This window comes from Daktulosphaira vitifoliae, unplaced genomic scaffold (genome assembly GCF_025091365.1).
Source record: "Daktulosphaira vitifoliae isolate Bord-2020 unplaced genomic scaffold, ASM2509136v1 Scaffold_2, whole genome shotgun sequence".
NCBI classification, from domain to species: Eukaryota; Metazoa; Arthropoda; class Insecta; order Hemiptera; family Phylloxeridae; genus Daktulosphaira; species Daktulosphaira vitifoliae.
This window is the reverse complement of record NW_026099573.1, coordinates 17146362-17160960: the sequence shown is the minus strand read 5'-3', so window position 1 is coordinate 17160960 and position 14599 is coordinate 17146362. Positions and strand designations below refer to the sequence as shown.

At 27.7% G+C, this 14599-nt stretch overlaps 1 protein-coding gene across 1 annotated transcript in view; it reads right to left on the bottom strand.

Annotated features, from left to right (window-relative positions):
- Positions 1–14599, bottom strand: part of LOC126897221 (uncharacterized) — an 88330-nt gene that overhangs the window by 8813 nt on the left and 64918 nt on the right. Inside the window, exon 3 of the mRNA XM_050670641.1 lies at positions 6827–7281. Within this exon, the coding sequence (XP_050526598.1) occupies positions 6827–7281 (455 nt within the window). The remainder of the gene's footprint in view (positions 1–6826; positions 7282–14599) is intronic.

Genomic DNA, 14599 nt, shown 5'->3' with positions numbered 1-14599 from the left:
AAGAAGCCATAGAAATGCTCAATATTTTAAAGAAGCCATATAAATGTATAAAATTTAAGAAGCCATAGAAATGCTCAATATTTTTAAGAAGCCATAGAAATGCTCAACATTTTAAAGAAGCCATAGAAATGCTTTAATTTTAAAGAAGCCATAGAAATGCTCAATATTTTAAAGAAGCCGTAGAAATGCTCAACATTTTAAAGAAGCCATAGAAATGCTCAATATTTTAAAGAAGCCGTAGAAATGCTTTAATTTTAAAGAAGCCATAGAAATGCTCAATATTTTAAAGAAGCCATAGAAATGCTCAAAATTTTAAAGAAGCCATAGAAATGCTCAATATTTTAAAGAAGCCATAGAAATGCTCAACATTTTAAAGAAGCCATAGAAATGCTTTAATTTTAAAGAAGCCATAGAAATGCTCAATATTTTAAAGAAGCCGTAGAAATGCTCAACATTTTAAAGAAGCCATAGAAATGCTCAATATTTTAAAGAAGCCGTAGAAATGCTTTAATTTTAAAGAAGCCATAGAAATGCTCAATATTTTAAAGAAGCCATAGAAATGCTCAAAATTTTAAAGAAGCCATAGAAATGCTCAATATTTTAAAGAAGCCATAGAAATGCTCAACATTTTAAAGAAGCCATAGAAATGCTTTAATTTTAAAGAAGCCATAGAAATGCTCAATATTTTAAAGAAGCCGTAGAAATGCTCAACATTTTAAAGAAGCCATAGAAATGCTCAATATTTTAAAGAAGCCGTAGAAATGCTTTAATTTTAAAGAAGCCATAGAAATGCTCAATATTTTAAAGAAGCCATAGAAATGCTCAAAATTTTAAAGAAGCCATAGAAATGCTCAATATTTTAAAGAAGCCATAGAAATGCTCAACATTTTAAAGAAGCCATAGAAATGCTTTAATTTTAAAGAAGCCATAGAAATGCTCAATATTTTAAAGAAGCCGTAGAAATGCTCAACATTTTAAAGAAGCCATAGAAATGCTCAATATTTTAAAGAAGCCGTAGAAATGCTTTAATTTTAAAGAAGCCATAGAAATGCTCAATATTTTAAAGAAGCCATAGAAATGCTCAAAATTTTAAAGAAGCCATAGAAATGCTCAATATTTTAAAGAAGCCATAGAAATGCTCAACATTTTAAAGAAGCCATAGAAATGCTTTAATTTTAAAGAAGCCATAGAAATGCTCAATATTTTAAAGAAGCCGTAGAAATGCTCAACATTTTAAAGAAGCCATAGAAATGCTCAATATTTTAAAGAAGCCGTAGAAATGCTTTAATTTTAAAGAAGCCATATAAATGTATGAAATTAAGAAGCCATAGAAATGCTAAACATTTTAAAGAAGCCATAGAAATGCTTTAATTTTAAAGATGCCATATAAATGTATAAAATTGAATAAGATATTATAAATTTGCATAGATAAAATATATGTATTTGTTTTTAATTACCATATTTTATAACATCATAATATCTGAGGTTTAAAAAAAAAATATTGAATCATATGATTTCTTCTGTAATACCTTAATATATCGTCGTTTATTTTGAAACAGTGCGTATATAAATTTTTTTAAATTAAATTATTTTGACTTATAATAAAAAGACCCAGCACAGTGGGGTTGTGACACAATGGTTACGTGGGCTAGTTGGGTCAAGATAATATCTGACAATGTTTAAAATCACTATCATAAAAAACGCTTCGATGCAAATCTTTAGATAGTGTTTGATTTTTAAAAATTGGTGGATTAATCCAAAAGCAACATGATCTCCTATTTCCTTATTTATATCTTGATTACAAGTTTTATGATTTATAAGTGTAATATATTTATAATACATAAATATATAAAGGGAATTGGTTTAAAACAAACATACTTTTTAAAAAAAGTATGTCGAATGAAAGAGGTTTATAATTAGTATTTATCATAGAAAAATTGTATTGCTCCATACATTTTCCAAAAAGAATATAGCATTATAAAATTAAAAATATATAAANTGCGGTCCGGAAATAGTCTGATTAAAAAAAAAAGTATGTCGAATGAAAGATGTATATAAATAGTACTTTTCATGAACAATTTGTATTGACTCATATATTTTTCAAAAAGTTGAAAAAATAAAATATGAAATCGTAAATTTACACGAATATTTCATGTTTTTTTCTCTACAGCAACTATATTCACAATAAAGATAAGTTGGGATAAATCTTATTTTAGTTTTTACATAACATAAGCTTTATTTTCATTTATGTTTGAAACTCGGTGTATTTCCAGAATATTTTCAAATCTTAAGTGGAAAAAGTTAAATTTTGTGGAGAAATTGCTATAAAAAAAAAAAGATATTGATTTGGTAATTTTTGATTAAGTTATGGCAGTTTTAAATAAAAAAAATCGAAAAAATGTCGAAAATTAGCGATTTTTAAATTTGTAATATTTTTGGAGATTTCCCTCATTTACGGGGAACAAAGGAAATTTTTTCAATTTTTGAAGATAATGTCTTCGACTAGATATGATTTTGATGTATCGTTGATAGAAATCGGTTCGGTAAGAGCTGAAAAAAAATGGTAACAGACACAAAAAAAAAAAAATCATAGTAAAACTCATACCTTCTCAGCTTCCCATCTAATCTAAAAGTGTTTCTGAACATATTTTTCTTTAAAGGAAGATTTTTTTATTATAACCCAATTAATTACTCTAAAAATAATTACATAACTGAGAAATTCTTTTTTTAAACATAATAACATACATATTTAACAAGATTACAAAATAGAAAATGATCTAATTAAGAAAATGAGGGGTCTATAAAAGCTTTTGGACAAGTACATCCAGAGTTTTTAACATTTTTTAAAAGTGATTAGAAGAATTAATGTGACCGGAAAATATCAGACATAAATAGTTTTAAGTGCGCACCTCTCTAGCCTATATTTTAAAATTGCCATCCCTTATAAGCGTGTCAACTTTATTTTTTTAAGTGACAACATAGATATTTAGCTAGAGTATAGAATAAAAAATGATCTAATTAAGAAATGAATTGGTCTATAATAACTTTATTTTGGAAGTTATTACCATTTTAAATTATAGACTGAAGGTGAGACGTGGTTATGACAATATTTATTGTTAGGCTTTCTCGGGTGGATCTCTCCCCTGCCCAAGTATAAAAATGTTAATAACTTTCGAATAACTAGTCAAAAGGTTGTTATCGATTAGTCATTTTCATAATTAGAAAAACGTTTTTATTTTATAAATTATATATTACATTAAATAAAATTTAATTTGAGAAATTTTGAATAAAGTGAGTACCTGTTACTATGCTAAAAACTACAAAATCGACATTTTTTACTGAAATTTATATGATTTTTGGTTAAGTAATTATATTGCATAATATGAATAATATAATATGGTCAAGGTAGTATTGATGTTCGCCGTCAGCTCCCGGATGGGTGACCATAAGGAAACTTCAACAATGATACATATCTTACCTAATTTTAACAGCCATATTGATCAAATAATTATTAAGGCATAACCAACCATAAATATAAGGGATAGAGTAAGGAATATATGATTATTATTTTGATTATAATGATTATGATATTATACGAAACAATTTCAAAATTTACATTTTTAACTTTATTAATATTCTGTTGCTATGTAAAGCACTTCAAAATTGGCCATTTTTGCAGAAATTTGGATAATTTTTCACTTTAATAACCAATAACTCTTAGAAATAGAGATTTCGGATAAATTTTATTTTTCCATCTTTATGTATATTTTATTACCTTATTAGTGTATAGAAGTAAGGTTTTATTGAATTATAAAAAAATGAAAACAATACAATTTGATATGATTTTATGCCTCACAGTTAAATTGTATTAAGATTAAAAAAAAATTATTTTTTTGCTTTAGCCATCGATTTTTCTTAAAAAAAATAGGAGAAATTACTGGAAATTTTTACATTAATAGAAATAATCTTTACTTTTTTTAATAATCTCAGCATAAAGTTTATATTTACATTAATTACACAAAAAAAATTATTATTTTTATCATTAAAATTAAACTTGTATGATTATTCCAATAAACTCTTCATTTATAGCGTCTTGAAAGTCTGATTGAAATACTAGTGAGAAATGATTTATATTTTTTTATAAAATTTAACTTAGTATTATTTCTATGGCAAAAATTATTTGAATAATTTAAATAGTTAATTGTTCAACAGATTAATTAAGTTTATATAGCATACTAAATTGGAAAACACTAAATTTGATAGAAATTAATATAGTTATCGTTTTTTACAATGCTTTTACTTACATTTTTTTGTCAACTGGGAGATTTGTTGATTTTCTTAATTATAAAATGAATAATGCTTTTTAAATAGCACATGAAAAACAATGTATATGCAATGTTTTTGGGATTTTTTTTAACAATTTTAATGCAATTACAAATTTAAAGATATATAAGTAGTTTTTGTTTAAGATTCAAAATTTCAATGATTCCTAGTAACAGAGCCAGATTGGTTAAGCGAGCTACCGAAATTATACTGTTGGTCGCTTTAATTAGTGACCAATTTTTGATGAGTTAACAAGACAAGAGACTTGTAATTTTCCTAAAATTAAATTAAAGAAGTTATTTCAGTATAAATTCACAAATTTCTACAAAGTTTTGAACCAGAATCGTTAAAAATATTACTGTCCAATTGAATTTACTCTAGAATTTGATCTCATGTAATAATTTTTGAAAGTTTGCTTTATTAGATTCTCTGTAAGTATAATCAATCAAAGAATTTTTTTGACCTTATAAATGGAGCAAACAATATCATAAAATATACGTTCGTTAGGTAAACGTATAAATAAAAAATTTTATAAATCAAAAGAATTGTGTTGCACATATTTGTTAGTAAAAAACAAAATATCATGTACATTATTCCCTATAAAGGCAATATTTTTCACTACTACGCATAATCATACACAAATAATAAACGTAATGGGTTCCTAGTGCAATGCTCGTACAACATAGTGATACCTGTACAAGCGCGTATAATTATTGTTTCCAGTAAAAATGATATCGTAAAAAAATCCTTGTCCCAGAAAAAGTCATTCCACCCGTAACACAAAAACACCGGCGTTACGCACTGTACTTTACCAGACCGACTACACAAACACATCAGAATGATTGTCGTTAAAAAATAACTGCACCGCCTGCAGGAACTTTCTGCCGTCGACTCGTTTGTCTTCCTTCCTCTCTCTCGCTCTTCTTTTTTTTAGAATAATCAACCGAATAAATAATATGGCGGCCGCATGCACCTATGTACGTATACATTTATGAAAGTACCTGCATACCCATTGCCGCGCGTTTAATACCTTTCATTAAAATGACAAAAGTTCAGACTGCAACGGGCTGAGGATCGTAAAGCTGACTGCGTTTTATAGCCGTCTGCATAGCTCGGTAATTTAACAGCTTTATCAGGCTCAGCTGGGTCTCTCCCGGCCGGTCCTGAGAGTCTCGCCCACCCCGTTACTCCGGCGGCTGACCGTTCGCTTTAACCGTCGACTGTAGCGACCATAGAGTTGGGGTGATAACAACGGGACAACGACAAAAAACGTGTACTCTCAAAGGCAAAGTTTAAATAAATAAGTGCAACAAAATAGCGATTTAAAAAGTCACACCCTTCAGAACACAATATAACGTTGTCGTTGGTCGTAAATTGTGCGTTCGACCAAATGAATAATTTTCCCGCTGATATTTATGAGCTTCTTCACAGGTGTAGTGCTAATGTTTGTTTCTACCCGAGCCGCTTTTTTATTTTACCACTTTCTACGAGTTGTTCCCTCGGCCGTCAGTCTCGCCGACTATACTTAATCGTAATTGGCGAAATAAAAAAAAGCCTATTGCTGAGGCGTCACGTAGTTTACGTGTTATGCAATAAAAAAAAATAGAAACGCCGGCGCTGTGATTTTAATGCAACAACGCAATGATTCCTTCAAGGCGAACACGGTTATTTTTACCGTTTTTATTCTTATTTCTATTTAAAAAACTCGGACTCACGAGCGGATTTTATCAAGCGAGTTGCTAGCCCTCTTTTTTTTATTTATTCGTCGCCGCCGCCGCCAAACAATAATATTAATAGTAATGGCCTAATGACGACAGAGTCGCTGACCGCGAGAGACGATAAAAAATCGAAAAACTGAGGAAATAATCACCAATTCAAAGAACACGGTGATACTATTAAAGGTGATTAACGGCAAGAGTCTGGGGAATAATAGTCAATTGTGAGGATTTGCAATTGTAAGGACAGGATTCGAAGGATAGTCTTTGGCGCGTGTGCCGAAAACTAGTTGTCTTGAATACATTCGATCGAACGGTATGAATTCATCGGGTTGGTCTATAGTTTAATCTATTTGTGGAATACGTCACAGGACATTTCTACGCCTAGGGACGTTCAATTAATAACCGGTGATGTGTACTGTCATGGCCGGCAACAGATTCGTTGGAAATCATAAATAGGAGCGCGTTACTTATGACAGCAATTAGAATCGTTAAGGAAATACCAACTAATCGGACAGGTGACCGAAGGATGTAACGTTTCGCAAGTGAAGTTTATGGCTCCTTCGAAAAAATATCTCGTAACTTTGTTGACAACCTGTTTGTTTGTGTGTAGGTAATTCTTTGATTGTCCTCTACTTCCGACAATAGAACTATAAAATTTAGCATTTATCGATTCTCCTAATAGAAACGTACCAATGAAGGAAATCAAACGTGTTCTTTACCCTTGTGATATTTTTCAAAACTTTAGTTCCTTTAAACTTTTAGAGCGAAAATATGATACGACTTACGTCTATGTAAGGTGGATAAGAAGCGCCGGACGACGGGAACGGTGGCTGCGACGAGTGCCAGAATCCAATAGTGGTAGTATTGGGCAGTGGTAGAGGAAACGGATAAATGGGTCGCGGGTGCCATAGCGCAACCTGCGGATGCGGTCCGGATGCGCCGACGACGGCACCCGCGCCGGCAGCACAGATAGGGTCTGTTACGCCGTTGACTGCCGTTCGGCGTCCGCATACGGTATCTAGGACTACAGCGGGTGCTACCGGTTCTCTGTAATCGCCCACAATCGAGGTGCGGTGGTGATGTGCCGGTGCCGTTGGTAGGGTCTGATGGTGATGCGCCATCATGCTGGCCACTGGCGCTACTCGACTGGTCAGCCGCATGATCGGAGGCTGTTCTTCCATGATCACTTCATCTTCGTCCTTTTCGGGTGCGATTTCTATGTACTTAAGGTCTTCGTGTGCTATAATACAAGAGAAAACATTACTATCAATAAAGCATACTTTTTTAATTCCCATACAACTCATATTTTGCTAATATGAATTATAAATTTATGTGATGCAATGGACGGCAGTAAACCTAATTTGAATCGTGATTAATTTTACAAAATACTTTTTCATATACCCGTCGCCTGTTTTTTCCACAATATAATTTATAATAATATATAGTAATACAATATAAAGTAAAATCCTTTTCGCTTTTGCCGCCCCTTCTCTAGATGGCGGTGCAAACCTATGGTTTCCGTAGCGAGACTAGTTATTATATTACTATTATCAGTATTATTTTAAAGTTGATAATCATAAAAATATAAATTCACTTTAAAATAGGTTTAATAATGTGATATTATTTTTGGTATATTGTGTTGTTCAAATTTTATTTTTTAAATGAATAATATTACTTCAATATAATTAGATACATACAAAATGTTGTCTACTGGTTTTTCTTTATCGAAAAATAAGTACCAGCAACATAAAAATAAGTTTAATTTATATTTATTTTACTTGTATACATTTATTTTGTTATCAAATTATAATTGTTCTCTATTTTTTTTTTTATAATATAGTCATACTTCATAAATTGTATTAAGTATTAAATTAGAGATTTTTCGTTATTAGAAAATTTATGGAACATTTTTTGCTAATAATTCATTATGTTTTTAAAATTGTTTAATAACTTAAATTATTGAAATATCCAATAAAATGTTTGTTACTTTTCAATTACTCCTAACATTTTTGGAAGTCAAGGGGTTACTATGTGTCCTACGACAATGGCCATATACAATGTATATTTTTCATAATAGTATTTTAATTATTGGTATAAAATATGTTATAAATATATGTTTGCCCTAATGACAGTACGGAACTAAAGTTATGTCTTTAACTAAATACGATTAATGATTTTTTGACGTATTGTCCATCAAAATCCGGTCCAGTGACATCTAAGAAGGGATCTATGTACATTAATAAATTCATCATGGTAACATTATAGCATTCTCGCATCAAAGTAAAAACATAAAAATATTTAGTGCTTAAAGCAACAAAAATGACTAAAAAGTTGCGTGTACGTACCATCAGCACCGTTATCATATACTAACCTATACACATACTGTCAGCATTTTTATGAAATATTTCAACATTAGTTGATATATTTTAATTTAATCATTACCAATATGCGGATTAATCTGCATGTATGTTTTTATGAGTCATAAAATGTGCTGAAAGCAGGACTTGAAATTCAAAAATAAAAATTTCCATTTAACCTTTTACGTTATTTTTACGTTAATGTAATTATTATTTTAATTGTCTGAGGAATTATTCATTTATGACGTTTTAAATATAAATGTTTTTTGTTTTATTATACTTTTTAGTTTTCACGCGAAAACAAAAAAGTAAGAGTAAAAAAAATTATCTACTGTGTTTATAACTCTAAAATCAATTAAAAAGTGAAATCAAATGTCTGATTTTCCATTAGAATGGTACCCATTGGATTACGCAATATTATATCTTAATAGTATACTTTAATAATATTTTATATGTTCATTAACACTTAAAATTAACAAATACATTTTTTACACTATGTGCCTTATATAAAATATGTTTCCTGTGGCTTGATGCCAAATCTTATAATACACAAAAATTCAATTTTTAAATATTTGATAATTGACTGAAAAAATGTGTTTTGTACCATCTAACAAAAAATGGTAGTTTATTTTATCGGTTAGGTATACTTTTGCTCTACATAAATTTTAATTTGCATGAAACGTCATTGAAAATCTAAATTTATTATTGTTCTGCTAAAAATTTGTTGACTTCATGTGTATTACAATGTGTAATACTTAAACTTTTAATAGTTAACTGGCACAATATATAATAACACTTGAATGAAATACTAAATTTTTATAGTAGCAGTTTAGCCAACCTAACTAGCTTATACCAATTATAATCCACGTTTGTCAAGTATTAGATGTAGTTCGGTTTTAAATATAATAAAAAAAATGAAAGTTTTATGTAAGAGTTATACTATAGTGAATTAAATAATCTCGGAAATATAATAATCATATATAGTAGTACTCATGAGTATAATCTCATATAATTTATTTTATCCTGCATATCAGACATACAAAGTTTTAAATATTGATAAAAAGTATATGTCATGAATAAAAAATTACTTTTTGAGATGTTTTTTTTTTTTTTGTAAACAAATTTACTTAAGTTAAAGGGCAAGTTATATAATTTTTGAGAATATCATAAGTGTGCAAATCACTAAGATATGAATTAATAATTAGAAAAGATACTGGTTTCATGTTATATGATTATTTTTGGCATCTTTAGACGTGCCGAATAATACAGACTCAGTTTATGAGATTAGCTCTGTTGGGTATTAAGGATAGTTTATTGATTTTAAGGATTATAATTTATGGATTTATTCACATAAATGTGTTTTTCTGAAATATAATCTTCTCTACTTTGGACTAGATCAAATTAACCACTTTGAAAATTAACTTTTGGCAATGATAAAACAATAATTACTCTAAAACCTAATTTGAAATTTGCGGTTTAAATACTAATAGACAAACTTGTTGATTTCACAGTTAAGAAAGAAGGACGAAGTTAATTGACACCCTAAATTCATATAGTTACACTAATGTATAAATTAAGTTACATTTGATTATACTTTAACTAAGCCTATTCTTGCGAACGTATTAACTATCTTAACTTATTTCTAATTTTTACTAATTTTCTTCTATATTTTTTTAATATTTTGCTTTGTCGTTAAAATTTAGATCATGAGTTTGTACATTTTATAGCAAAGCTACCTTTTTTAAATACACATATATTGAATAAGCATTGGTACTCTATTAAAAATTCATCAAGACTAAATACTTGTACTATTCAATAAAATTGAACATACACAGTTCATATTAAATAATATTGTTAAGTTATGTGTGTAAAATTCTCAAAATAATAATCACTGGAATATAATATACCGAGAAAATTCGTCAAAATATTTTCCAAATCGGAAATTGGTCAGGAATATTGTTATTTTTTAATATGTTGTTTAAAATATAGCATATTTATCAAAACTTTTTATGTGAATGTAGTATTTTTAAAAATAAATGTTCTTGATCTCACTTATATTTAATCTCATTGTTAAATACAAATACTTCATATTGATTATTTTTTAGAAATGAATGTATCGTTTTTAATAATTGTTAATAGCTTTCGGAAAAAGTGATGACAGTTTGCAGTAAAAAGTTAATAAAATGTCGAAATTTTACGGTTTTAACAATTGTTATTTTTTGGGAGATTTTTGTCATTTACTAGGAACGAAGAAATGTTTTCAAATTTTTAATGGTAATGTCTTCATGATAGTGAAACTGTTGATCTATAGATTATGATTTTTTTATGTTTTGTTAAAAACAATCTGTTTAGTTAAAGCTGAGAAAAGGTTGTGACAGATAAAAAAATAATATCATAGTACAAAAAATACCTTCTCAACTTCACTTAAAGGTTAAAAAAATAATCTAAGATTTTTAAGTTTGAATGAAAAATTTAAATATTAAAGCCTTATAAAATTAACCTGCCAAAAAAATGCATTAAGTTCTTATGTGATGTGTAAAACCGAAATCACTATTGAAAATATCTGGAATCTAATAACATCTAAAGAATCAGGTTTAAAATGTATTAATAATAATCTAATCAATATAGAATCTTTATTAACTACATTTAAAGTGGTAGTTAATAACTTAGGTTGTGAAATCACCAAGCTAGAAGGATTCAATTATGAATTATTTATGGAAATAGATTCTTTTAAATTTCGAGTTATTGCATTTGAATAAAATTTCAAATTTGTCCAGTTAATCAATTACGATCTGTCAAAGAAACCCAAGTAAAATTATGTAAATAAAAAAAGTGATGATTTTTGAGCTTAACAATTAAAATGAGTCCACTGAGCAAAAATTAAGGAGATAACATCAGACAAATTTAGAAAAGTATCCTCATTAGTTCTCTAGGGGAGCCATTTATCACTGGTTATTTCTAATTTTTTTGAATATTTGCTGATGATTTAAAATTATATCTACCTATTAAAGATATTAAACATCCTTAATATGACCTTGATGTTTTTTATAGTTGGTAATTACTGACTTGAATTTAAATGAGTCTTAATGTACATATATATAATTTTGTCACCGCAAAAAATTTTTTTATCGAACTATACATATAATGGCCATGATATTAATAAAGTAATACAAGTTCGTGACCTTGGTTTGATATTGCCTCACGATTTTAATTTTTCTAAACACATTTTTTTATAAGTATAAAATAATTAGGGAACTTGAACTTGCTAAACGGAACTTTTTCGAATTTAAAAGCCCTTAATGTCTTTTTACATATGTATCTATAGTTACATACATATAGAAGAAATTAATTTAAAAGTACCTGTTATCAATACACGCTTTACTAACCTTTTTTAAGTTTTTACAAGCTCTCATAATTATGTTAAATTTAGTTTACTAAATCGTTATTTATCTTCTTGTATTGAAATTCCTAATTTTGATTTTTTTACAATAGTATAGCTAAAATAAAATCTCTTATTCTTAAATACAATTATATGTTTCAATGATGACTGTATTTTTTATACAGAGTGTTAAGTAAGTAAGAAAATAGGTCAATTGTTCTCATTGTTACAAACAATGAGAACAATAGGAACCCGTTTCCTTACTTGCTGAACACCTTATATATTATTTTGTTAGATTTTTATTATTATTATTAATTAATTTTAATTTATAGTTGTTATTCGTATATTTATGTAATGAATATAAACTCATAATATCACTCATACTGTACGACGATATTTTTTTAATAAATAAATACATATAATGAAAGAAGTATTCTCTATATTATTTATATTTTTCGACTAATTGTGTAGCTTATTATAAATGAATTACAAACATTAATGATTCATTTTCTGCTACCATCCCTTATATCCTAATTCATACCAGATTTTGATTTTCAAATGGAAACCTATTTTTTTTTTTTAAATCATCAGATTTATTCAATTGAAAAATATGTTGTTTTTATATTATTTTAATTTTTAGCGAGTTTTAGCTATTTAAAGTTTAGGAGCAGTTAGAATAAAAGCATATTTATTTTGAAATGATCATGTCATATATCAATAAACCGGTTTAAANGTTAGAATAAAAGCATATTTATTTTGAAATGATCATGTCATATATCAATAAACCGGTTTAAATAAACTGGAAAAAATGTACACCCTGTCATGTTATGAAGTAGTAACACTTATCAATTTGCGACCTAAAAAGTATGCTATTTTTAAAAATAAGTAAGATGTTTTTTCTAAAGTTTAAACATCTATAACTCGTTTAATATCGAACTATATAAAAATATTAAAATATGAGTTATTGTGTAAGCATATGTATTTTATGAATATTTATTCTTAAGAAGTACAATATTATATACAAAGGTATTCTGTCATTGTTTGCTCTATTCCTATTTATATTATTATTTTTGCACATTATTTTCTATCAGAATCAAAAATAACACATAATAATGTAATTTAAAAAAATTATAAAGAAGTTTATTTTAATAAAAAACCGTTAGTAAATTGTCAATTAAAATGTGATATTATAATAAAAATAAAGTAAAGTATTGACGGGGCATTATGAAATCTGACAATGATTAAAATTACTATCATAGAGACGCTTCGATGCGAAACTGTAGATTGTATTTTATTTAAAGAAATTTTGTACTGTTTAAAGTCTGTCAATTAACCAATAACAAAATTTAGCTATCTTTATACATTACTTTTCTAATATTGTTATAGTGTGATATCATTACTAGAATAGATAAAAAAGAAAAAGGAAACAGAGTTCAATTATTCTACCGTTGTTAAATTATAATTTTAATTATACAACAGAAATTATAATTAAACCAATGGTAGCTTGATCATTTTTTTTTTGGAAAGGACAGCCCCCTTCCTTTTAATATACTTATTGGATGGACATTAAAATCTGGAAAAGTCCTCCCTGAAAATAATTTTAGCTAACAATTAAATCTTATTTATATATTTTTGTAAAATGGGGGTTACATACCTCTCTCTCATTGGCGTATTTAGAAATTTTGTATGGTAGGGAATTTAAATAGCTTTTAGACTGTTGAGTTGTAGGGAGATTCACACAACCACTACCCCTCACTATTACGATTTTATGTTCACGAGGGAGTTCGAACCCCATGGACCCTCCACTTACCGTAAATACAACACTGATCCCTCCTATATGAATATATTGTTTGACCTAATGTATACAAAGTGATTTTTTTAGCAATAACCACTTGATTTCATTTAAAATGTTAAGAAAATTATTTTTTGTATTTATTTGTTTCATGTATTACTCGATTTATAAGTTATCAATCTCTTTTTAAATTCATCCCATAAACCTTATGTGTCAAATTAATTTTTTAAATGGCGACATACATATTTAACTAGCTTATAAACAAAAAATGATTTAATTAAACAAATAGTTAATCGATAACCACTTTTGAACCAGTAATTCGAAAGCTATTAACATTATTATACCTTGGTAGGTAAAGTGCGGCTGAGAAATGTCTTATTATAAATATTTTTTTACCCGCTCCTCTACGCCAGTCTATATTTTTGGTAATAACTTTCGAAATAATAATCATCGAAAGTTGTTACAACCAGACATTTTCTTAATAATTTTTTTTTTTTTAATGAGTACTTTATACATATTCTTTTTATCCGACACACATTTTAGACTAAAATATTGTACTAAGAGGAGATTACAGTAATGGTGTCGCCGATTTTCATGTTATAAGAATTCAATCTACATTGAATATAATGTTAAACTTATTTTGATTTTTTTGTTAATGTTTCTTGTGTCAAGAAAAATGACTTTGAAATATAAATTAGCTTAAATTGCTCATTTAATGTGCGTTAGATTCACTGTAGATAAAAAGTTTAATACTCATCAGGCATTCTTAATTTTTGCACTTTTTTTTAAAAAAGTCCTCTTTTTTTCTACTTTTATCGGACTTTTAACGATACGTGAAAATATCACAAATTATATCTAGTTGAAGACATTACTATCAAAAATTGAAATAATTTCCTACGTCCCTTGAAGTAGTCGAAATCCACCAAAAAATTACAATTTTTAAAATCGGTAAATTTCTACATTTTTAAAAACTTTTTTACTTAAATCTGTCATGGCTTGTTATTATTGTGTAAAAAATCACAATTTATCG